At 44.3% G+C, this 18,625-nt stretch overlaps 2 protein-coding genes across 3 annotated transcripts in view; one reads left to right on the plus strand and one right to left on the minus strand.

Annotated features, from left to right (window-relative positions):
* Window positions 1-3,351, minus strand: part of KIF1A (kinesin family member 1A) — a 140,071-nt gene extending 136,720 nt beyond the window's left edge. The window contains exon 1 of the mRNA XM_084846837.1: window positions 3,181-3,351. The gene's annotated coding sequence lies outside the window, so the exon portion shown is untranslated. The remainder of the gene's footprint in view (window positions 1-3,180) is intronic.
* Window positions 3,352-14,801: 11,450 nt separating this feature from the next.
* The window catches only part of LOC146351210 (allantoinase, mitochondrial-like), a 42,581-nt gene continuing 38,757 nt past the window's right edge, over window positions 14,802-18,625 (plus strand). For both annotated transcript variants that reach the window (XM_084846838.1, XM_084846839.1), the window contains exons 1-2: window positions 14,802-14,957; window positions 16,667-16,824. In XM_084846838.1, coding sequence (XP_084702964.1) covers window positions 14,927-14,957; window positions 16,667-16,824 — 189 coding nt within the window. In that variant the 5' untranslated portion in view covers window positions 14,802-14,926. The remainder of the gene's footprint in view (window positions 14,958-16,666; window positions 16,825-18,625) is intronic.

An 18,625-nucleotide genomic window follows, 5' to 3' on the forward strand; every position in this document is an offset into this window, starting at 1 on the left:
TCAGGTCAAAGTAAGTCCTCTGAACTTCTGATAATTAAAACCTCCCTGGCCATATTTACAGGAGCAGATATAGAAGTTAGGCAGGTACCTTAACAAAAAAATAAAAATATGTACAGCTAGGTAACGTTGTCAAAAAGCTGCTGTGGGTGAGTAGATACTTGCATCATCCAGAAAACTAAAAAAAACTGCCCGAAAGCATGTGACCTGGTCCCTATTATTTTGGTGGAAGTCAGAAAAGCTGAAGCAGCATCCCCACCCTCCTAAAACAAACAATTAAGGCTCTAATCCTATACCCACTCACCCAGGCATACAGCCCATTGCATTCAATGGGACTTACTTCTGAGTAGACAAGTATAGGATGGCATTGTTAATGGTGATTATCCAACACTTATAAGTTTTGGAGACGTGGATAGTCTTCCAGCACTCCTCTTCCCTCATTATCTATCAATCAGTCAATCAAAGTTTATTATATAGTCACAGACCCATTAAAGGAACAAAAACACACCAAAGACAGTCAAGTTTAACATAGGATAAATTAGTAGGTGGACTCACTGACCAGGTTTGCACAATCAAACCAAGCTACCATGGCTTATTTAACCCTCAAATAACCCATAGCCTGTAATTGGGTTATCTGAGGGTTGTTTCTCCCTCAAACAAGCAATGCTGCCTGGGGTGGAGACAACATGACCAGCCATGTCATGTTGTCTCCATTAGGTTAATGGCACCCAGCATGTGCCACCAATTTAAACATGCCAGAATGGCTTACTTAACCCACAGTGGCTTTTTTGATCATGTGAACCAGCTCATTATGTATATCACATGAGGCTTTCAACCCTGAAACAACCATCCTATCCCCTGACTGTGGTAGAACCTGGCAATTATTATCCATCTTAACTGGCATTGCAGAAAATCCATATTCCTTGATAGAGGTGCTGTTTGCAACCACCTGCCTGAAGGACTGAAACTATTTATTTATTAAATCTCTGTACTGCCCAACAGCCAAATCTCTATGCCTATGACATGGACAAATTAGTTCAGGAAATATTAGTATTTCCTTCTATTTCCAACCAAGAACCAATACTCCTGGCGTGCAATGTGTTCGCTTTCCCCAGTATACTTCAGAGAGGACATGCCTCAGGGTGGAGATGGGGAAGCAATGTCTCTTACTTAATCCTTTGCACACTAGCACAAGTCATTATGTGCCATGTTGCATTCATGCTGTTCCTAAGATGGCCTCGAGTGACTTCCAAGCAGGCCTCAACCTGAATGGCCCCAGAAGCGCCACCTCTGCCACATACATAAACTCTTTTGTCTTTTCAAAATAGTTCAGGAAGATGCATAAATTTCTAGCTGACCACAAGAAGCTGTCAAATCAAGCATTACCATTCCACTCTGGCCTTGTCAGAGTTTATAAAACACCTTGTGATGATCAAGCTAGGTGCTAGATTTAACTATAGAGCTAATGCCAATAACTTACATGCTGCCCTTTAGCCCTCAGAGACTCTCAGACTCCCAACCAGCTTATGCCATTTTGTAATAAAAAGCTTCTTAAAAATTAGTCTCAAGTGCCATCGTATATGTTTATTTTTCTTAACTGTAAAAGATTAACATGCTTTTCATATTATATAAATAAACAATCCCAACCAGGACACAGTAGGACCCTGGGAAGCTATAGTGTCAGTGTATAATCCAGCAATGCTGTTACTATAGCAGTGTAGGCTCTAAGCCCCATAAAATGGCTGACACCCCATCAGGTCCTCCACCACATCAGAACAGGCCTTTTTTACGGGATCTGAAGGCTTTTCCCTAACACAACAGCTGCTTCCCCCTCAAATGCGTCAAATAAGAGAGCACCCACTTTTGTTTAACTAGTTGACAGTATTGTTCCACCTTCATCATACGAGACAACATTTTTAAAGGATACACACCACAGGTTTCCTCTAAGGTGACTTGGGAGGTTTTGCCAGGCCCCCCAGCATACCCACAAAGAAATGGAAGCTAAGAAGTGTACAGAGGGCCTTTCACAGGCAAATGGAGAGTGAAACTGACCTGCTATCACCACGGCAGACATTTTGAATGCATTCCCCACCCCCCTCACTATTTCATGTGCTATTTAAATAAAAGGAGCCAAGCTTGGGTTCAAACCTAGGAACTGTAAATTGTGGGATGATATGATGGCTCAGAATATGGATTCGAATATGGATTCGATCCACTGATTGGCAGGCCCTTGCCCAGTCCCCATGACTCTGCATTCTCTCCATGGCCCTGTGTCACAGCCATTGGCGCAGGGACAGGTGGGGTGGGGTAGTGTTTTTTAGCAATGCATTTGTCTCCTGCCTAGATGGCTTTGAAGCACACAGAACTATCAATCAGCCAGTAACAATCAGAGGTTCTCTCTTCCTTCTCACAGAGCAGCAGAGACCTAGCATCCTGCCCAGACAGAAAGGGTGTCTCCCTCTCTGTGGTGGATCAGGGAATATAAGCAAGTGGTGAAAGCACAGGGGATTAAACACACACCACAAGAAAGGCCTTGCCAGTGGGTGTTTTGTCTCTGAGATAAAAGAAAGCCTTGGGGCAAGCCTTGGGATCTGAATAGCATATAAGAGACAACAAGCAATTCCTTTTCCAGAAAGCTGGTCCCTCTGCTCCTTCCATCACCAGCCCCATTTTCCAGTCTGTCCTTTATCCTACAACCATGGCTGGTCATGACATCACACACACACCCTGTGCCTTATGCTGTGCATTCCAGTTGAAAGAAAAATACCGGATCAGATTTGTGTTCTGTTTAAATCTTCCAGCACTTTTCTTACGAGCCTCAGGCGATACATCCAAGGGGCAGAAACGGTGGTGAGATAAAGGGGCCCATGATTGGACAGACACACACACCCACGATTGTTTCCCAAAGGCGGCATCGCCTGGAAACTGGTCCATTGTCCTTTCTTGAAACCCAGCCAGCCGCGAAGGGTTGGGGGAGGGAGATGCGCAGCTACCAGCTGCATTCCATGCAGTACCGAATGAATAGGATCCGCCAGAGATGCGGCTCCCGAGGCCTCTCCCGCGGATACGGGCCATTGGGGGAGATGGCACTGCAAAAGGGGAGGCAGAACCAAGGGCGAGAGACGGGGAGGAGGATGGGGAGTGTGAGGAATGCAACGGGACAAGGAAAAGGTTGCGGCTCACCTCTTGCGGGGTCAAAGGCTCCCCGCGGTCCGCCCTGGGGTGGGAGAGGCTGGCATTGGCGGGGCTCCGGCTGCGGCTCCTGCCAGCCCGCTGGGATGCTGAGGCGCGTCTGGCTGCCTCCGCTGGGCTGTGGTGCTGATGCTGCGCTCTCGGGGGATGCTCGATTCCTGCAGGTTCACTGCGCGCCCCGCCCCTGAGCCCTGCCCGTCCGCGGATTGGCTGACGCACCCGAGCAGCCTGTTGACCGCAGCCGCCAGGAGGGCGGGGCTTGGCTGGGGCTCAGCCTCCCGCCGCTGTTGATGCTGCCGCCTGAGAGGGCGGGGCACCTCCTGGCCTCCCCGCTCAGGAGAGCGGCGCCCCCCTCACTGCGGAGCCGCGCTGCGTCGTCCCGGGGGAGAGTCGGGGGGGCAGGCAGGCAGGCAGGCAAAGAGACCCTCCTCCGCCTTGGGCAGAGTGCAGACGCCTTCCCGCCCACCCGCTGCATGAATCCTCAGAGCAGCAAGCAAGCGGGAGACGGCATCCATGCCAACCACATCTCCGCACTTGCTCAATCGGAGTAGCAGCAGGAGGAGATCTGACTCATTCTCAGCCCTTGCCTTCCCAACAAACGTTTTTGCTCCTTGAAAATCCAAACTGCATTCCACCACCATCAGCAGCCCCATGCGCGTGCACACGCTAGCGCTGAACCTCAGCCAGGACCAGGGCAAAACTACGACAGAGTACCACCAAAGAGACGTAATCTGGAAAATGGAAACAATAGTCATCACTGCAAAGAGATCACCCGTTTAGACGTTTTATCTGTGAGCCCACACCATCCCACGCCTGTAATGCTTGAGACTGTAGCTGGTATATAGGTGTCTAACAGAAATAGGTAAACTAGATTAGTCTCCTCTCATATTTGTGTTGAATGTTTTAGGGCGCAATCTATGCTTGTTTAGACAGAAAAAAAGGCCTACAACTCCCAGCATGCCCCAGCGAGCCACGCTCCCTGGGGCATGCCGGGAGTTGTAGGCCTTTTTTTCTATCTAAACTTGCATAGGATTGCGCCCTTAAGAGTCCATATTTTTGTGTGGGTTCAGATTCTGGGGATGGCATTGAATTAACCCCATATATTTTTGTGGCATCATTTGTGTTTGTTGCTATTTTTTCAGGTTATAATTGTTTGATGCCAATTGTCTCTTTTGGATCGGATGTCACATCTAGCTGTGACCCATTTGGGATTGGAAGCAGAATAAGATCAGTGGGTGCAGCATCCAGGTCATTGCATATATACTCTCTCTTCCTAAAAAGAAAGGCTTGGAACATCAAATAGTCCAACTCCTGAAAAGGAAGAAATTAAAGAAATTAGACTTCCATAGGATAAACAGATGACAATGTGTCATGGCTCAATCAGGCAGACCAGATTTTAAAAGCCCATTGGGACCTACTCTAATGACTGCTTTCATATATGCTTTAAAAATGGTTTTGCTGTTTTTATAGCTTTTAGCTGTATAGTTTGTGGGTATTTTAATCGTAAACCACTCTTAAATATAATTTGAGAAGCAGTATACAAATACTGAAAATAAATAAATGTTTATTCCCCCCTTCATGCAATGCCTCTGGTTTGCATTGTAATGAGATTTGGAGTTAGTCTGGATGTCATCTAAGGGATCACTATTTACAGCCCTGTGATTCTTGATCGTAAGGTTGAGGTTTGAATAGGAGAGTGCTAATGAAACCAGTAGGACTGCTGGAGATTGCCTTGTTGGCTCTGGCAAAGTGGCCAGGTACCTTTCCTTTTGTTAAGGAGATTGCTGTCTTCTCCAGGGGTGCTTCCAGATGGAGGGCTCCTAGTGCTATGAGTTAGGTGGCATTGTGCAGCTTTGCTGTCTTTTTCTCCTTAATGCATTTTCTGCAATAAGAAAAAGATGGAAGAAGTGGCGGGAAAACACAGGAGGGTTACGAGTGGAAGATGACATCTGGTCCCCCCATAAAAATCTATGAATGACACAGGGCAATGGTGCAATAAAAGCCTCTTCTGGAAGCACAATAAGCAAACTCTTCTGGAAGAAGCAAACCTTTTGGGAAGGTTACCCTCTGCCTTCCTATGGAATGTGCTGATTTGGCCTGTCTAGGGCATGGACAAAGCAGCTAAAGTGGGGAGTTAGAGATGGGATGGATTGATTCAGACAAGATAAGGTGGGAGGGAGGGAAGTTGCTCTTTGCAAGAATCCTATGGGTCTGGTGCTGTGAACCTTCACTTATGTTCAACCTTTAAAAAAAGGTAAAGGTGTCCCCAACCAGTCGTGTCCGACTCTAGGGTGCGGTGCTCATCCCCGTTTCTAAGCTGAAGAGCCAAGCGCTGTCCGAAGACGCTTCCGTGGTCATGTGGCCGGCATGACTGAACACCGAGGTGCACGGAACGCTGTTACCTTTCCCTATTTATCTACTTGCAATTTCTTGCTTTCAAACTGCTAGGTTGGCAGGAGCTGGGACTGAAGACGGGAGCTCACTCCGTCACACGGCACTCGGGTCTCGAACTGCTGTCCTGCCAACCTTCCGGTCTGCAGTTCAGCGTCTTAACCACTAAGCCACCGCGGCCCTTATTCAAATTTATATATGTATAAATAAACCATAGATCACAAAAATGCCACAAATCTCCAGTGACCTTGATCAAGGAAACCAAACCCCTGAGTAAAACACTTCCACCCCTGGAGTTCTTAGCATTCTGAGAATTGGGATGCAAGGCCATAAAAGTATTCTCTTCTGCTTAGCCTTTTTCTTCCTATCTGCACAAACTCTTGTGACACAAGTTGAAAGATAATGGAAAGACAGTTCCACTTGCTACATAAAGAAAACGCCTGATATAAGAAAAACAGTGTCATTCGTAAATGTCTTCTGATTTCAAGAGAGAATGGCATCCTATGTCCATCCCAGCATCTATTACACATATTAAATAATACCTGTTACTTTATTCCTCAAACTTTTCACTCCATCATATCCAGAAGTTATTCATTTCCGACTCTGCTTGCGTGTCCTACCATCTCTGAATGCCCACAGACATTTCCACAGTATCTTTACAGTGGGAAGTCTGTCTGATCATATATGTGTTTATGTTTGCTTGTTTTAGCTTCAATATCTGCAAAATGTTAATCCACTTTTTGTCATTGCTACAGACCTGATTTAACAACTGCTTAATCAACTCCATTGATCACTGCAGGGATGTCATGATTTACAGCCAGGGCAAATGAGAGCAAGCTCAGCATCTTTGTAGTTTTATCTCCAGTTTCTTCTGGCTGGAATTTGCTAGTCAGAATGTTGACATTCCTGCCAGATGGAAATATTCATTTGCACCAATAAGAAAAGAAGCTTATATCCAAGTGTCCTAGCTAGCAGATGTTGAAAGCAGCATATGGGTCACTTCTTGGTCACTCTCTACTACTCATATATCCTTTTCTAATGAGTTCATTGGTCTTTTTCAAAAGCAAAATGCAAAGGGAAATTCTATGCCTCATCTTACTTTCTTATGATATATAAATCACCCTTTTCTATAATTATTCCATTTCTACAGTTGTCTTTTAAATCTAAGGAAAAAACAAGCAGCAAACAGGTCAGAATCCTGGTTAGCAATAAAACGATCTCAACATATTTTATTTATTTTGTTACTATTATGTCCCATCTTTCCCTCAAGGAGACACACATAATCCTTCTGCATTTTATCCTCACAACAACCCTGTGAGGTAGGATAGGCTGAGAGTTAGTGACTGGCCCAAAGTCACCCAGTGAGCTTCATGGCTGAGGGGGGATTAGAACCTGGGTCTCCTGAATCCTAGTCCATCACCCTAACAACTAGGCTTGACAACTTCCATGGCCTCATGCATTTATCCTCCAAACAATGGCCCAATACACATGTTACAAAACAAATGTTCCAAAATATTCTGGATTTATACTGGGAGTTTTGAATGATGCAGTTATCACGGTCATACCATATTTCTGAAGGCACAGACCACTGCAGTCCTGAACTTCCACTGAAATGACTGGCCCGTCAGAATAGTCTTCCCAGGAGACTCATTTGAAATTATTGGACTTCCGAAGTCTTGGAGGGCGAGCTACTTTTCCACTGACCTTGACAGCTGCTGTATCAATGGATTTGGCTCCAATCCTACATACACTTACTTAGTTTGTTGATTTTGAGAACAGCAGGTTGACATAAAATACTATCTATATCTATATACACACGCACAGGCGCATACACAAACACAATAACACAATAAAATCAGAGACAGGTGCAATAGGTAAAAGAGAGGCATAAAATAAAAACCTATCTGAAGATAGGCAAAGGCACTCCTGGCTACAGGTGTCTCCTGGACATCCAGGTGCAAAGCTGAGTCCAGAATCATCCACAAACTGCATACTTGATTTTTCAATATAACCTCATCCAACACAGGTTGAATATCTACTCCAGGGTCAATCTGTCCTCTGGATAAAGCATTTTGCAAAGGAGCTAGGGAGCTGGGATACCTACTAGGGGATGGGGTACAAGCAATTTGGCATGTTTTATTGGTATAGATAAATGTCAGGCTTTTCCGTGACTCCAGTAGGATTCATAACCAACTGCCCTTCTGAAAGAGAGGGTCACACATTCCTAATAGTTCTCCTAGAGGTCGCCTATAGTACCTCTTTGTTTCCTTTACTTTGCACTCCGTTCTTCAAGTTTTGTGATGCTGTAATTAAAACCTAGTTGATATATGATCTTTTAAGAAAAGTGGCTGCAGTTGTGGTTTTCTGAATTATCTGGAGCCCCTTCTGAACAAGGATTTGAAATTCCATTTTGCAAACAGAATTTTAAAGGATCTTCCTCCTCCACACTATTCTGTTGCTCAGAGATCTTGGATGCTGGGCCTTAGCAGCTTGGCAGAGAGCCAGCCATTTCTGTTGATAAAGAGAGAATCTCTTCTGAAAACAGATCAGCGTTATCCTTTCTAACACTGCTCAGGATGTCACTGATGTCACTATAAGAAATATATCTATTTCAAACGTTTGGCAAACAATAACAAAATATTTTGGTGCCTCCACTTCTGCCTGGCTCTGATTACAGGCTCTGCAGGTGAAAATTCCTTTGTCTCCTGGGTGCAATGGGTAGCTACCAGGGAGAGGGCCTTTCCAGTGGTGGTACCCTATCTTTGGAATGCTCTCCCCAGAGTTGTTTATTGATGCTGACACTGACATCATTTTGGTGACAGGAGAGAATGTTTTTATTTTCCCAAGCCTTTTAATTTAAATTGTTTTAGTCCAGCTATTATTTTATCTGCTCTATTAAAATTGCTGCTTTCAGTTTGTTGATGTGCATTTTCAGAAATTTCATCTTGTATTTCTGTCCTTATAATTGCTTCCCTGAGAACATATGGAATGAAGGGTGAGATGGAAATGCCTATAAAAAATGATGGAAAATAAAAGTACTCCCCGTGAGTTGTTTTTGCTATTTTATTTAAAATTATTTTTAAGCCACTGTTAAAAGGTAAAAAATATACAGGGACTCTGCCCTTATCAAGATAGGTTTATTTCTTTGATACAGTTCATTTCTATCCACACTATTTGATTTTTTCCACACGTAGAACTTAAAAAGTGTGTGAGACACAAGCTGGCTGGGTTCGCACAACACGCTAACCCACGATGGTTTATTTTCCAGAGTAAGCCATGATGGGTTAGTATGTCATTTGTGAGCTGTTTTTCCCTCTATGGTGAGTTATTTACCCCAAATAAGCCACCTTGAGAACTTACAGCCTGCCGTAAGTGTTATTTTACCTATGGTGGGATAGCATGCGGTCGGTTGCGCCAGCATGGGTTATGGAGATTGCCTACAGAGCCGCTTGGCAAGAGTAGCCAGAAATGCTGCCACCACTCTGCTCCTCTTAAGCCATCTCTGTTCCTGAGGTTGCATTGCCGCTGGTGCTCTGACCTCTTTGCTGCCCGACTCCTCCCTCCCTGCAAAGTTGCTTTCGCCCATGTGGTTCCCAGTTTCACCTGTGGTTAAATCCTCACTTTTCTGAGAAAAAGCAAAGTTATCCACACAACTATCCAGTAGTGCATCTGGTGCCTCCCCATGAGGGGAACCTGCATATTGAATTTCATCCAATTCCTGCAAACTTTCAAAGAGTTGGAGGCACACCACCCCTTTTTGGTGCTTAGTTGCTTTCACTCACACATGTGTTAATCAGCGGAGCGACCTGGAGCCAACTTGTTTTCCTACCACATTCAGCTGTGTCTCTGACTCCAAGGGGTTCATCACATGAGGCTGAAATCCTGCATCCTTACCAGGGCTTTCTGCTTCTGGATTCTTTGCGGGATTAAGATGGGCTCCTTTATACTCCTTTACCTAGGGAGGTGGTGGGCTGTCCCACACTGGAGGCGTTCAAGACAAGGCTGGACAGCCATCTGTCAGGGATGCTCTGACTTGGATTCCTGCATTGAGCAGGGGGTTGGACTCGATGGCCTCATAGGCCCCTTCCAACCCTACTATTCTATGATTCTATACAGGTGGACACGTGCTTTGAACCGAGAACTTCCTTTCTTGGCAAGTTCTATATGTTTCTATATGTTTCATTTTACAGCCACTAGATAGCATTGTGATTATAGCGCAACACCATCTTTACACACAGCAGATAGATGAGATTAATGTCACTTATCACATTATTTCTGATCTTTCAAAAAGCGGGATAAAGGTCATAAACCACAGAAGGGGCCCTGGAGGTTGATGACATCATGTAAAGGACCCGCAAACTTCTGTGAGCAACCGATCTTGATCGCACAATAAGCCCTGTGTGGAGAAGCCCCAAAGCATATCCTCTCTCCCCCTTCCACATTGTTCCCAAACAGTTTCACTTGTGGTTAGATCCTCACTTTTCTGTGAAAAAGAAAACTCATGGAATTATTCAGTAGTGCATGTGGAGGCTCTCCATGGTGGGATCCTGCATAGTAAATTTTGCCCCATTTGTGCAAAGCTTCAAGGAGTTGGAGGCACCCCATCCCTTTCTGTGGGACATAGGCAGAGACAGGGGACCCAGCAAGGGCTTGAAAATCTGACTTGGGAAGCAGGGTGGTGCTGGGAGCAGGGAGCAGGAGTGTGAAGGAAGGCCTTGAGAATCAGGGTGACGTGAGTTGGGTGGGACTGTGGGGGCATGGGGAAGTGTGTTAAGAATGGCGAGGAGATGGCAGAGACAGAAGACAGAAGAATACACTCCTAGCGTGAAGTGGGCTGACTGGAGAAAAGCTGGTGACATAGCGGCAGCGCAAGGGATGATGGGTTACGCTTCCCACCTCAAAGGAAGTTGGGATACCTGCCCGGGTGGGCAAGAGGACTACTGGGGAAGGAGGAGGTGAGGGGGGGGGAATAAACTACACCGTGTGCGTATTTGTTAGATTGTGTGAAGGGGCACAGTAGGCTATTTGCAAAATAACCTACTGTGCGTAGCTTATAACCCACCATGGGTTAACATGACGTGTGAACAGCCCCAGTGGTTGAGTGTGGGTTGTTATTGAACCATGGGTTGTTTGTTGAAGAGTGTTGTCTGAACCCAGGACATTTTCCACAGCATGGTTTGTTAACCATGCAATGTGGCTTATTTTTCTCTAACAAGTCGCCTTGAGAACCCACGGTTTGTTGTTGGTTTGTTCAGGATGGTTAACAAGCCACACTGCATGGTTAACAAGCCACCCTCTGGAAAATGTCCTGAGTTCAGACAACACGCTAACCTATGGTTCAACAACAACCCACACTCAACCACTGAGTATGGGTTAGCGTGTTGTGTGGACAGCCCCACTATCTCCCATAGATGATTTTCAACCTCACTCTTCCATCTGCGATATTGGTATAAATAATGCTGGCCTATCTTACAGGGTAGTTGAAATGACCACTGAAATAGTGTGCATGAAGCTTCAAATGTGCAATGATGATGATGCTTGTGGCTTGATGATTGCAACCTTACACTTGTGAGACAGTCATCTCAGGTCAAAATACACAGAAAAGGCTTTTGAGGGTACATCTAAAATATACATCAAGGTGATGGAGCTGATGTGCAAGTGCATTAACCATGTTCTTCTCCCCAGGATTGAGCTCTGGGGAAAAACAGAGTGAAAAGGAGTTCAAGAGCTGACCGTGCACTGCACTCATTGGGTAAGGCGTGGGACATCACAAATTCACCTCCCTCCCTGGGAGCGGTATTTTAATCCTGTAGAATTGAATGTGGCTTTAAATAAATAGATAAGATATTAAACAAATGCTAAATTGAATAAAATACTTAAAAAGGTTTTTGAGATGGACAGCTTGCTTGAGGTATGGAAAGAAGTTCAAGTCAGACAATATTAAGGGTGTCTCCATACAGGGTTGTGTGATCCTGCAATCAAGATTGGTTACTCACTGAAGTTTATGGGTCCTTTACACAATGCTGTCAACCTCCAGGGTCCCTCCTGTGCTTTATGATCTTTATCCCGGCTTTGTAAAGCTTGGGGGAAGTGTGATTTTTCTCTAAGAAGCACAATGAAGTGCTTTACTAGCTGGGTCTGGATGTACTTCCATAATTCTGCTATACCACAGTGCCATCTAGTGGCTTTAAAATAAAATGCATAGAACTTGCCGAGAAAGAAAAGCCCCCCAAAACAGCCCATGTCAGCCTGTGTAAGAGCCAATCTCAATCCCACAAAGAATCTGGAAGCAGAAGCCCCCATAAGGGTGTGGGATTTTAGGTTCATGTGGAGAAGACCTAAATCAGTGATTGGCTGATAAGTACGTTTGTCGAAAACACTGTGAAGATGTGGGGAAACCTGGCTCATTCTTTAGAAGAAGAAATAAACATAGCCTCTTTTCTCTAGGGTCTGTACACACCCCATATTACCTAAAATCATCTCAAACATGTCACTTTTCAATTGTGGCAGATCAAACATTCAGTTGTGAATCATCGGGTGATGAAATACTGGATAATGTACATGCATACATGGATCAACCCTGAGTGCTTTGCAGCTTCAAAGACTCTTTAAAAGATTAAAATCTGCCTCTAGCCAATACACTCAGATAGCAGATATTAGAAGAAAGGATTGTTTTTTTCTTCCTGACATCCCTTGTAACCTAGAACCTGACACGTAAACTGAGGATCATACACTGCAGTAGAGAAGCCTTTTGAGTTACACCCAACCTCTGTAGGCTCCCTTTTGTGCTGCCGCTGCTCAGGTTTGCAGTCAGTGCATTCTGCCCTCATTGCATCACCACCTACAGGAGGAGATGTTTCCCTGCACTTGGCTAGACCCAGCTGGAGCATTTCCTGTTTGCTTCAAGCCCTGCTGGTACTTCACTGCACTGTCTAATGCCTGTTTTGCAGGGTTGCAGCACTGCTGTTATGATGGCATTTGAATGGGGACCAGCAGGGGAGAGGAATGAGTGTTTGTGTTCATTGGAGGTGACCAAACTCTAGAACAATTGATTATCATCAACGTCATTTATTTGTATCCCATTTTTCTTTCCAAAAGGAGGCCCGAAGCTGCTAACGACACCATACAGAATACAATAGCATCAAATAGAATATGCAGGGCCTCCAGTCACAGGAAGAGTTCTACCTGGGAACGTGAGGGGGAAGGGACTGGCCCCCATTTCCCCTACATGGTTGTAGCCCTCACACATTCTGCTAAACATCCGAGCAGGGCTAATATTGTCCCTCTAATAATAGGTAGCTGTATCACTGTTATGTTCCATATGTGACTTGATACCCAGAAGCCACTGAGGCAACAATGGCTCTTGGGATCAGGAAGGACCGGTGGATGGAAGCAAGTCATCCCTTTTCACCAGCAGGAGGATCTAACTGTAGCACTAGCACAGGCACTGGTGGAGCCATCAGAGCTGTCACTCCGGAATGTTCTCCTATTAGGAAATGTGTGGCTTATGCAGAACAGGGATAGCACAGTGTCTAGTAAGGGGCAGAGTTCCTAATGTTTCCTTTCATGGGATCCTAATGACTTTCAGAGTGGGCTGGGATTCCACATCCAGAATTGATACGTGGCAGGACTGGGGTCTCCATTGTGGTGTCTGTAGGCACCAATGTGCCCATGGACACCTCTTTCGGCACCTGGCAGGCTCCCTGCCCCTCTTGGTTTTTATTTTATTCCTTAAGGTTTAAAAAAGTAATTATTTCTTAAAAATTGGTAGACTGGCATGCTGCAAAGCACCATCTTTATTTGGACACAAAAGAACAGTTTTGTGTTTTGAAGCTCAGACCCCACCTCTGCCTTACTTATGTGCTTGAGCAAGTTACTTTTCTTCTAGTCTCACCAGTTTGCCTTCTGGAAAATTAATGTTTTATGACTGGCCATGTCCACCATGATGATAACCATTTTATGAATGGGCAAGCCTGCCCGATGGCAGCCATTTTGTGAGCGCAACCATGACATTTAACATTCCAAATGTGCCCACTAACCTGAAAAGTTTTGGGACCCTTGCAGTAAGCATTTTAAAAGGCAAGTGGGGCAGCTACAGGGCCAGCCTCAGCAACCGGCATCCTAAAGCAGCTGCCAGGAGCCCAGCACCCTGGCAGGGCCCACCACTGGTACCCCCTTAAATGGTGCTTCAATGAGGGCCGGGCAACTTAGAGCCACCATTTTACATTCCCCATAATGTCTCAGAGTGATGATATGTTATGGGCATTCTTAGAAATGAAAATGGCAGCTTCAGGCTGCCCTATGCTGACTGGAATGCTGCTGTCTGCCTCTGCCAAGCAGACCTACCAATTAAGCCTACTGACACAGGAGTGAGTCCACCAGAAGGCACTTTGCTGAGCGCTCCCTTGTACCTGGTGCCAGCCTTGCATACTTAATTCTCTCCTTTTTTGGGTATGTGTGTATGGGGGGGAGGGGGCAGGGGGAGGGGGCAGGGGGAGGGGGGGAGTAGAAATTTAATACTGCAATTTCTAGGGAAGGGAATGACTGCACATTTGCCAGAGTTGGGTGAACTGTATATTATGTGGTTCAAATCCTGACTCTGTTTTGAATTGTTATGCTTCTTTTTTATTGCTTGTTTTATCAATTAAACAGGATTCCTCATCTCACTTGCCATACTTAGGATGCCCCTGTAGCTGCCACAAAGCAAATCTCTGTTTGCATCATTGCATATAAAATAGCTGCTTGGGGACCAACTTGTCTGATACCACACTGCAGTGTTATGATTGATAATCTACCCACAAGGGGCAGCCAAGCCCCCCAAATCCATTTCCAGAGTAAATCCATTTCTTTGTGTAAATGTACTAGCAAAATGCAACTGAGCAATGGCACTGTCATCACCCACCTTCTTGGGAGATGGATGGGCTTCTTTTGTACACAGTCCTCTGTGTACAAAATGATATTTTATTGTAGTAGCACTGAAGGTATCTTAGACTGTGAATATAAGAAACAGTTCATAGAATCCTTTGCCACTGATTTGGGCAGGGGGTCGTTTATGAAAGAAAGATGACTTTATGTTTGCAAAAGGTCAAATTATTAATGATTAACTTCACCAGTGCAATCACTAACCTCCAAGGTATCCGAAATTTATTTATTTGTTTGCTTTATTCTCACAGTTTGTACCCAGCCTTTCAGTCAAGACCAAGCCCCCAGCTATTTTCTCTGTGATTCAGAGACTTTGTGGTCTTGTAACATTTCATGTAAAGGTGCACCAGAAGGCAAGAGGGAATAGCCAAGAGAATAGCAAGGGGCAATATCCAAGGGTTTTGATCCTCGTCACCAGCCTGACATGTCTCGGAAAAGCAGTGCCACCCAGGCAGGTGAGTGAAGACCTGTTGGACAGAGGGAGCAAAACCTGATAAAGAGGCCCTGGATGGAAGGTTGCATTTGCACGATGAAAGGAAGCAAGGAAATTACCAGCTGGGAGACAGTTTGGAGTATTATTGTCATAGAGCATGCCCACTGTCAGCAAGACTGATCCTCTGGGTAGTGTTCAGAATGTTATTATAGCAACATCGGCACAGATGAAGGGAGCTTCCAAATGAGGATTTTCTCCTGCATTTGGCCTGCTTTAAACATGGAGTTTTACCAGGGGGTGAGGGCAGACATTGTCATCTTCAACTTGTAACCTTCCCATATTTTCCCACTACTTTCCCCATCTTTTTTTCTCACCACAAAAAACAATCTGGTAAGGAGGAGAAAATGGAATAGGTGCACAATGCCTTTTGACCGGTAGTGCTAGGAGCCTTCTGTCTGGAAGCCCCCCAAGACAATTCCTCAGCAGATTTAATCAGATTATTTAGAGGAAGGGTAAAGAAAAGAAAGAGGAAAAATATTGTGGGACGGAGATTGCTCGCCATTTATCATGGTAAGGGAGGCAAGCAAGAACCTCTTTCTACTCCTCCACTGTCAGTTATATGGCACACTCTTTGCAACAGGAGCTGTTTTAATTGATTTCCCTATATATGTACCTACCTACGTTCAGTTTTATTTTGATTTATCTCACTTTCAGATCATAATGATTTGAAGCTAGGTTGCAATAAATTCCAGTCCAGTTCAATTGAATAGTTAGAACATGGTTACAAATTTTGGTAACACTGAAAGAAAAGATGATTAGGTTGTGCCAGCAGGACCCACTGCTGGCATAACAGGAAGCTTGTGCTTCTTAAAGCAACCCCAGAAATGAGCTGAAATGCTCATTTCTGGAATGGGACAGATCAGTGGTGCTCCCTTCTGCAAGCTTCGCTGGCCTGTTCCAGAAACAGGCATTTCAGTTAGTTTCTAGGGTTACTCTAAGAATTGCTAGCTTTCTGTGGCACAAGTGGTGGGTCACACTGGTGCATTGACAACATTTTAATACTGCCCTCTGAGCTATATCTAATGTCACATGAGCAGATTTCCTCTCAGACAATGGGACTTCCCTTTTCTCCTCCTCCCTGCATCCAGTGCCCCTTTAAAACTTCTCCGTAGGGTCCCCCAACCCTCCAGAGCAGCTTCAGGGGGCATGCAGGGTTCTGCAGAGGAGAGGGGAAATCTGTTCTGCTACTGGTGTCCATTCCACTGGCAGACAGACACCACTGGATACAACCCTTTTTCTTTTTAATTTCATTTAATTAATATTGGGAATCCAACTTCCTTTTCTATCTCAGTCATAGATCTCATTTCACCTTACAAGTATTTTGCAATGATTGATTCCATTGTTCACTTTGCCAAATAACTTTCCATTTCCTTTTAATTCCTGACAAGCAGGGACCTACCTAATCCAAAACCTTATTATCAGGACAAACAGCTGGTGTATTAATCCACTCAAGATTCTTCCATATTTTGAGAAGTAAAGGAATAATAGACAAATATCCAGACTTCTTCCATACTGCCTGATTTAGGTTTAAGTGCAAGGGCGAGTCAATACAGTGCACTACATAGATGGCATCTCATTATGGGCAAGTAACAGAAACAGCAAAATCAGAAGTGATGCAGGCATTTTGGGGATTTTTTTTTTACTTCTCCCTCTCTACTAATTTCAATTAAGGGCCAGCCAAAGTGGATGTGGGTTCAGAGATTATGGTTGTAAGAAGCAACAGAGTGGTGCTGGATAATACTGTTGGCCCAGCAGAGATTGTCATCTCTAACGGAAAGATAGTTGATGTTCTGCCAAAGAGAAACTGGGCCAGACCCAGTGGAGAGAAGGTATGAAGTAATGATTTTATTCATTTATTTATGGATTCCTATACTGCCTTGCAACAACAAATTTCCAGGAAGGTTTAACAAATAAAACTGTAAAACAAAAACACAATCCAAAAAATACAATCCAAAGCAACAAATGTTAAAAGTTTGTTTTTAAAGGCATTAAAAACAGTTGCAGACCCAACATCATTTTAACGGTCTGGGAGAATAAAAGGGCTTTGGCCTGGTGTTGAAAAAAATAACCGGATAGGTGCCAGGTGAGTCTTCCTGGGGAGAGATTTCCAAAGTCATGGTGCCACAACTGGAAATGCCCGCTCCCCAGTCGTCGCCTGCCTCAGTTCAGATGGAAGGGGTACTTGGAGGAGAGCATTGGCAGATGACTGGGCAGGTTAATGCAATATTAGGCATTCCTTTAGGTACTTGGGTCTCAAGCAGGGGCATTGCTTGTCCTAGACCTATGGGTCCCCAGCCTAGTAGAGGCTGGTGGCTCCAATTTTGGAGGGGCAGTGATTCCATTCTGGGTTTTTGCTAGAATCAGTCAGAACTCTAAAGGTGTTATCCAAGGTGTTGAACCCATTTTGGGGATAGGGTGCAGCACCTTGAATAGCACCTTTAGAGTTCTAACTAAAACCCAGAATGGAATTACCACCCCTCCGAAATTGGAGACACCAGCCTCCACTGCCCCAGCCCCAAATCTATCTCCCAGGGCCCTGGATATATTCCACAGAGACGTGAATGTCCATTAGTCCAGGGTACAATTTTCAAGAAGGATTCCAGCTGGAGAGGGAAGAGTTATCTCTCCCCTTCCCATGCACACATATGCCAAAAAATCCTTCCTCTGCATGGCAGTTAAGCTTAGAGGACAAAAATTTATTAGTTTGGGATGATTTGGGTCAGGGTACAAATTAACTGAAGAATTTATTTTGAGATGATTTGGATGAGAAATTTATTCTTATTGGCTGGCTTTGTCTCCTATGAAATTTAAATATATCCTAGTAATTATTTCTATATTTGCATATATAGATATAATATTAGCATATGCAGATTTTATGCAGATATGTGTCCTATGGACCTGAGCCCCAAATATTTTTAAGTGCCTGACAACGTCCCTTGTCTCAAGCCATGTAAGGTTTTATAGGTCAACACTAGAACCTTGAATTGAGTTTGCAGACAGACCAGGGACAGTGGAATTCTTTCAATATTGACAAGATGCGTTCCCAATGACAGGTTGGTTTGTATTCTAGCAACTACATTCTTTACTAACTGCAGTTTCTTGCTGTCTTCAAAGGCAGCCTTACGTATAATGCATTAGAGCACTCTAAATGGGAGATTACCAGAGCATGGATAACTTTGGCCAGTCTACCCTAAATTAATGAGGGAGGGAATCTAGTTAAAGGATACGAGTAGGAATGAAACAAAGATAGTGAACTATGTTTATCTGGCTAGAGGGAATAAAATCCATAGGACATAGGGGGCAATTTGCCTTATTTAGGTCAATGATAAAACTGTTAGATGGACTGAGAATTAAAACAAAGTATCATTTAAAATATTGTTATAAGAAGTGTTGGGATTTCAAACACTGACATGCAAAAATATTTTATGGACATGTTCCATTTCCAAATTATTTTGAACCATTTAAAATATCAGCAATGCCAAAAGTTCAAAATTAGATAGCACTGACATTTTGAAATGTTTCATATGCACCACACCACACCCCATGTCACCTCACCCCCATAATGTTTTGTTAATCTGCACTGATGACAAATTCTGAGCCAGCTTTATATTACACTTACCCCACTCTTGT

Source organism: Heloderma suspectum, chromosome 3 (assembly GCF_057233095.1).
Source record: "Heloderma suspectum isolate Gila_16-S chromosome 3, 16-S_ref, whole genome shotgun sequence".
NCBI lineage: Eukaryota > Metazoa > Chordata > Lepidosauria > Squamata > Helodermatidae > Heloderma > Heloderma suspectum.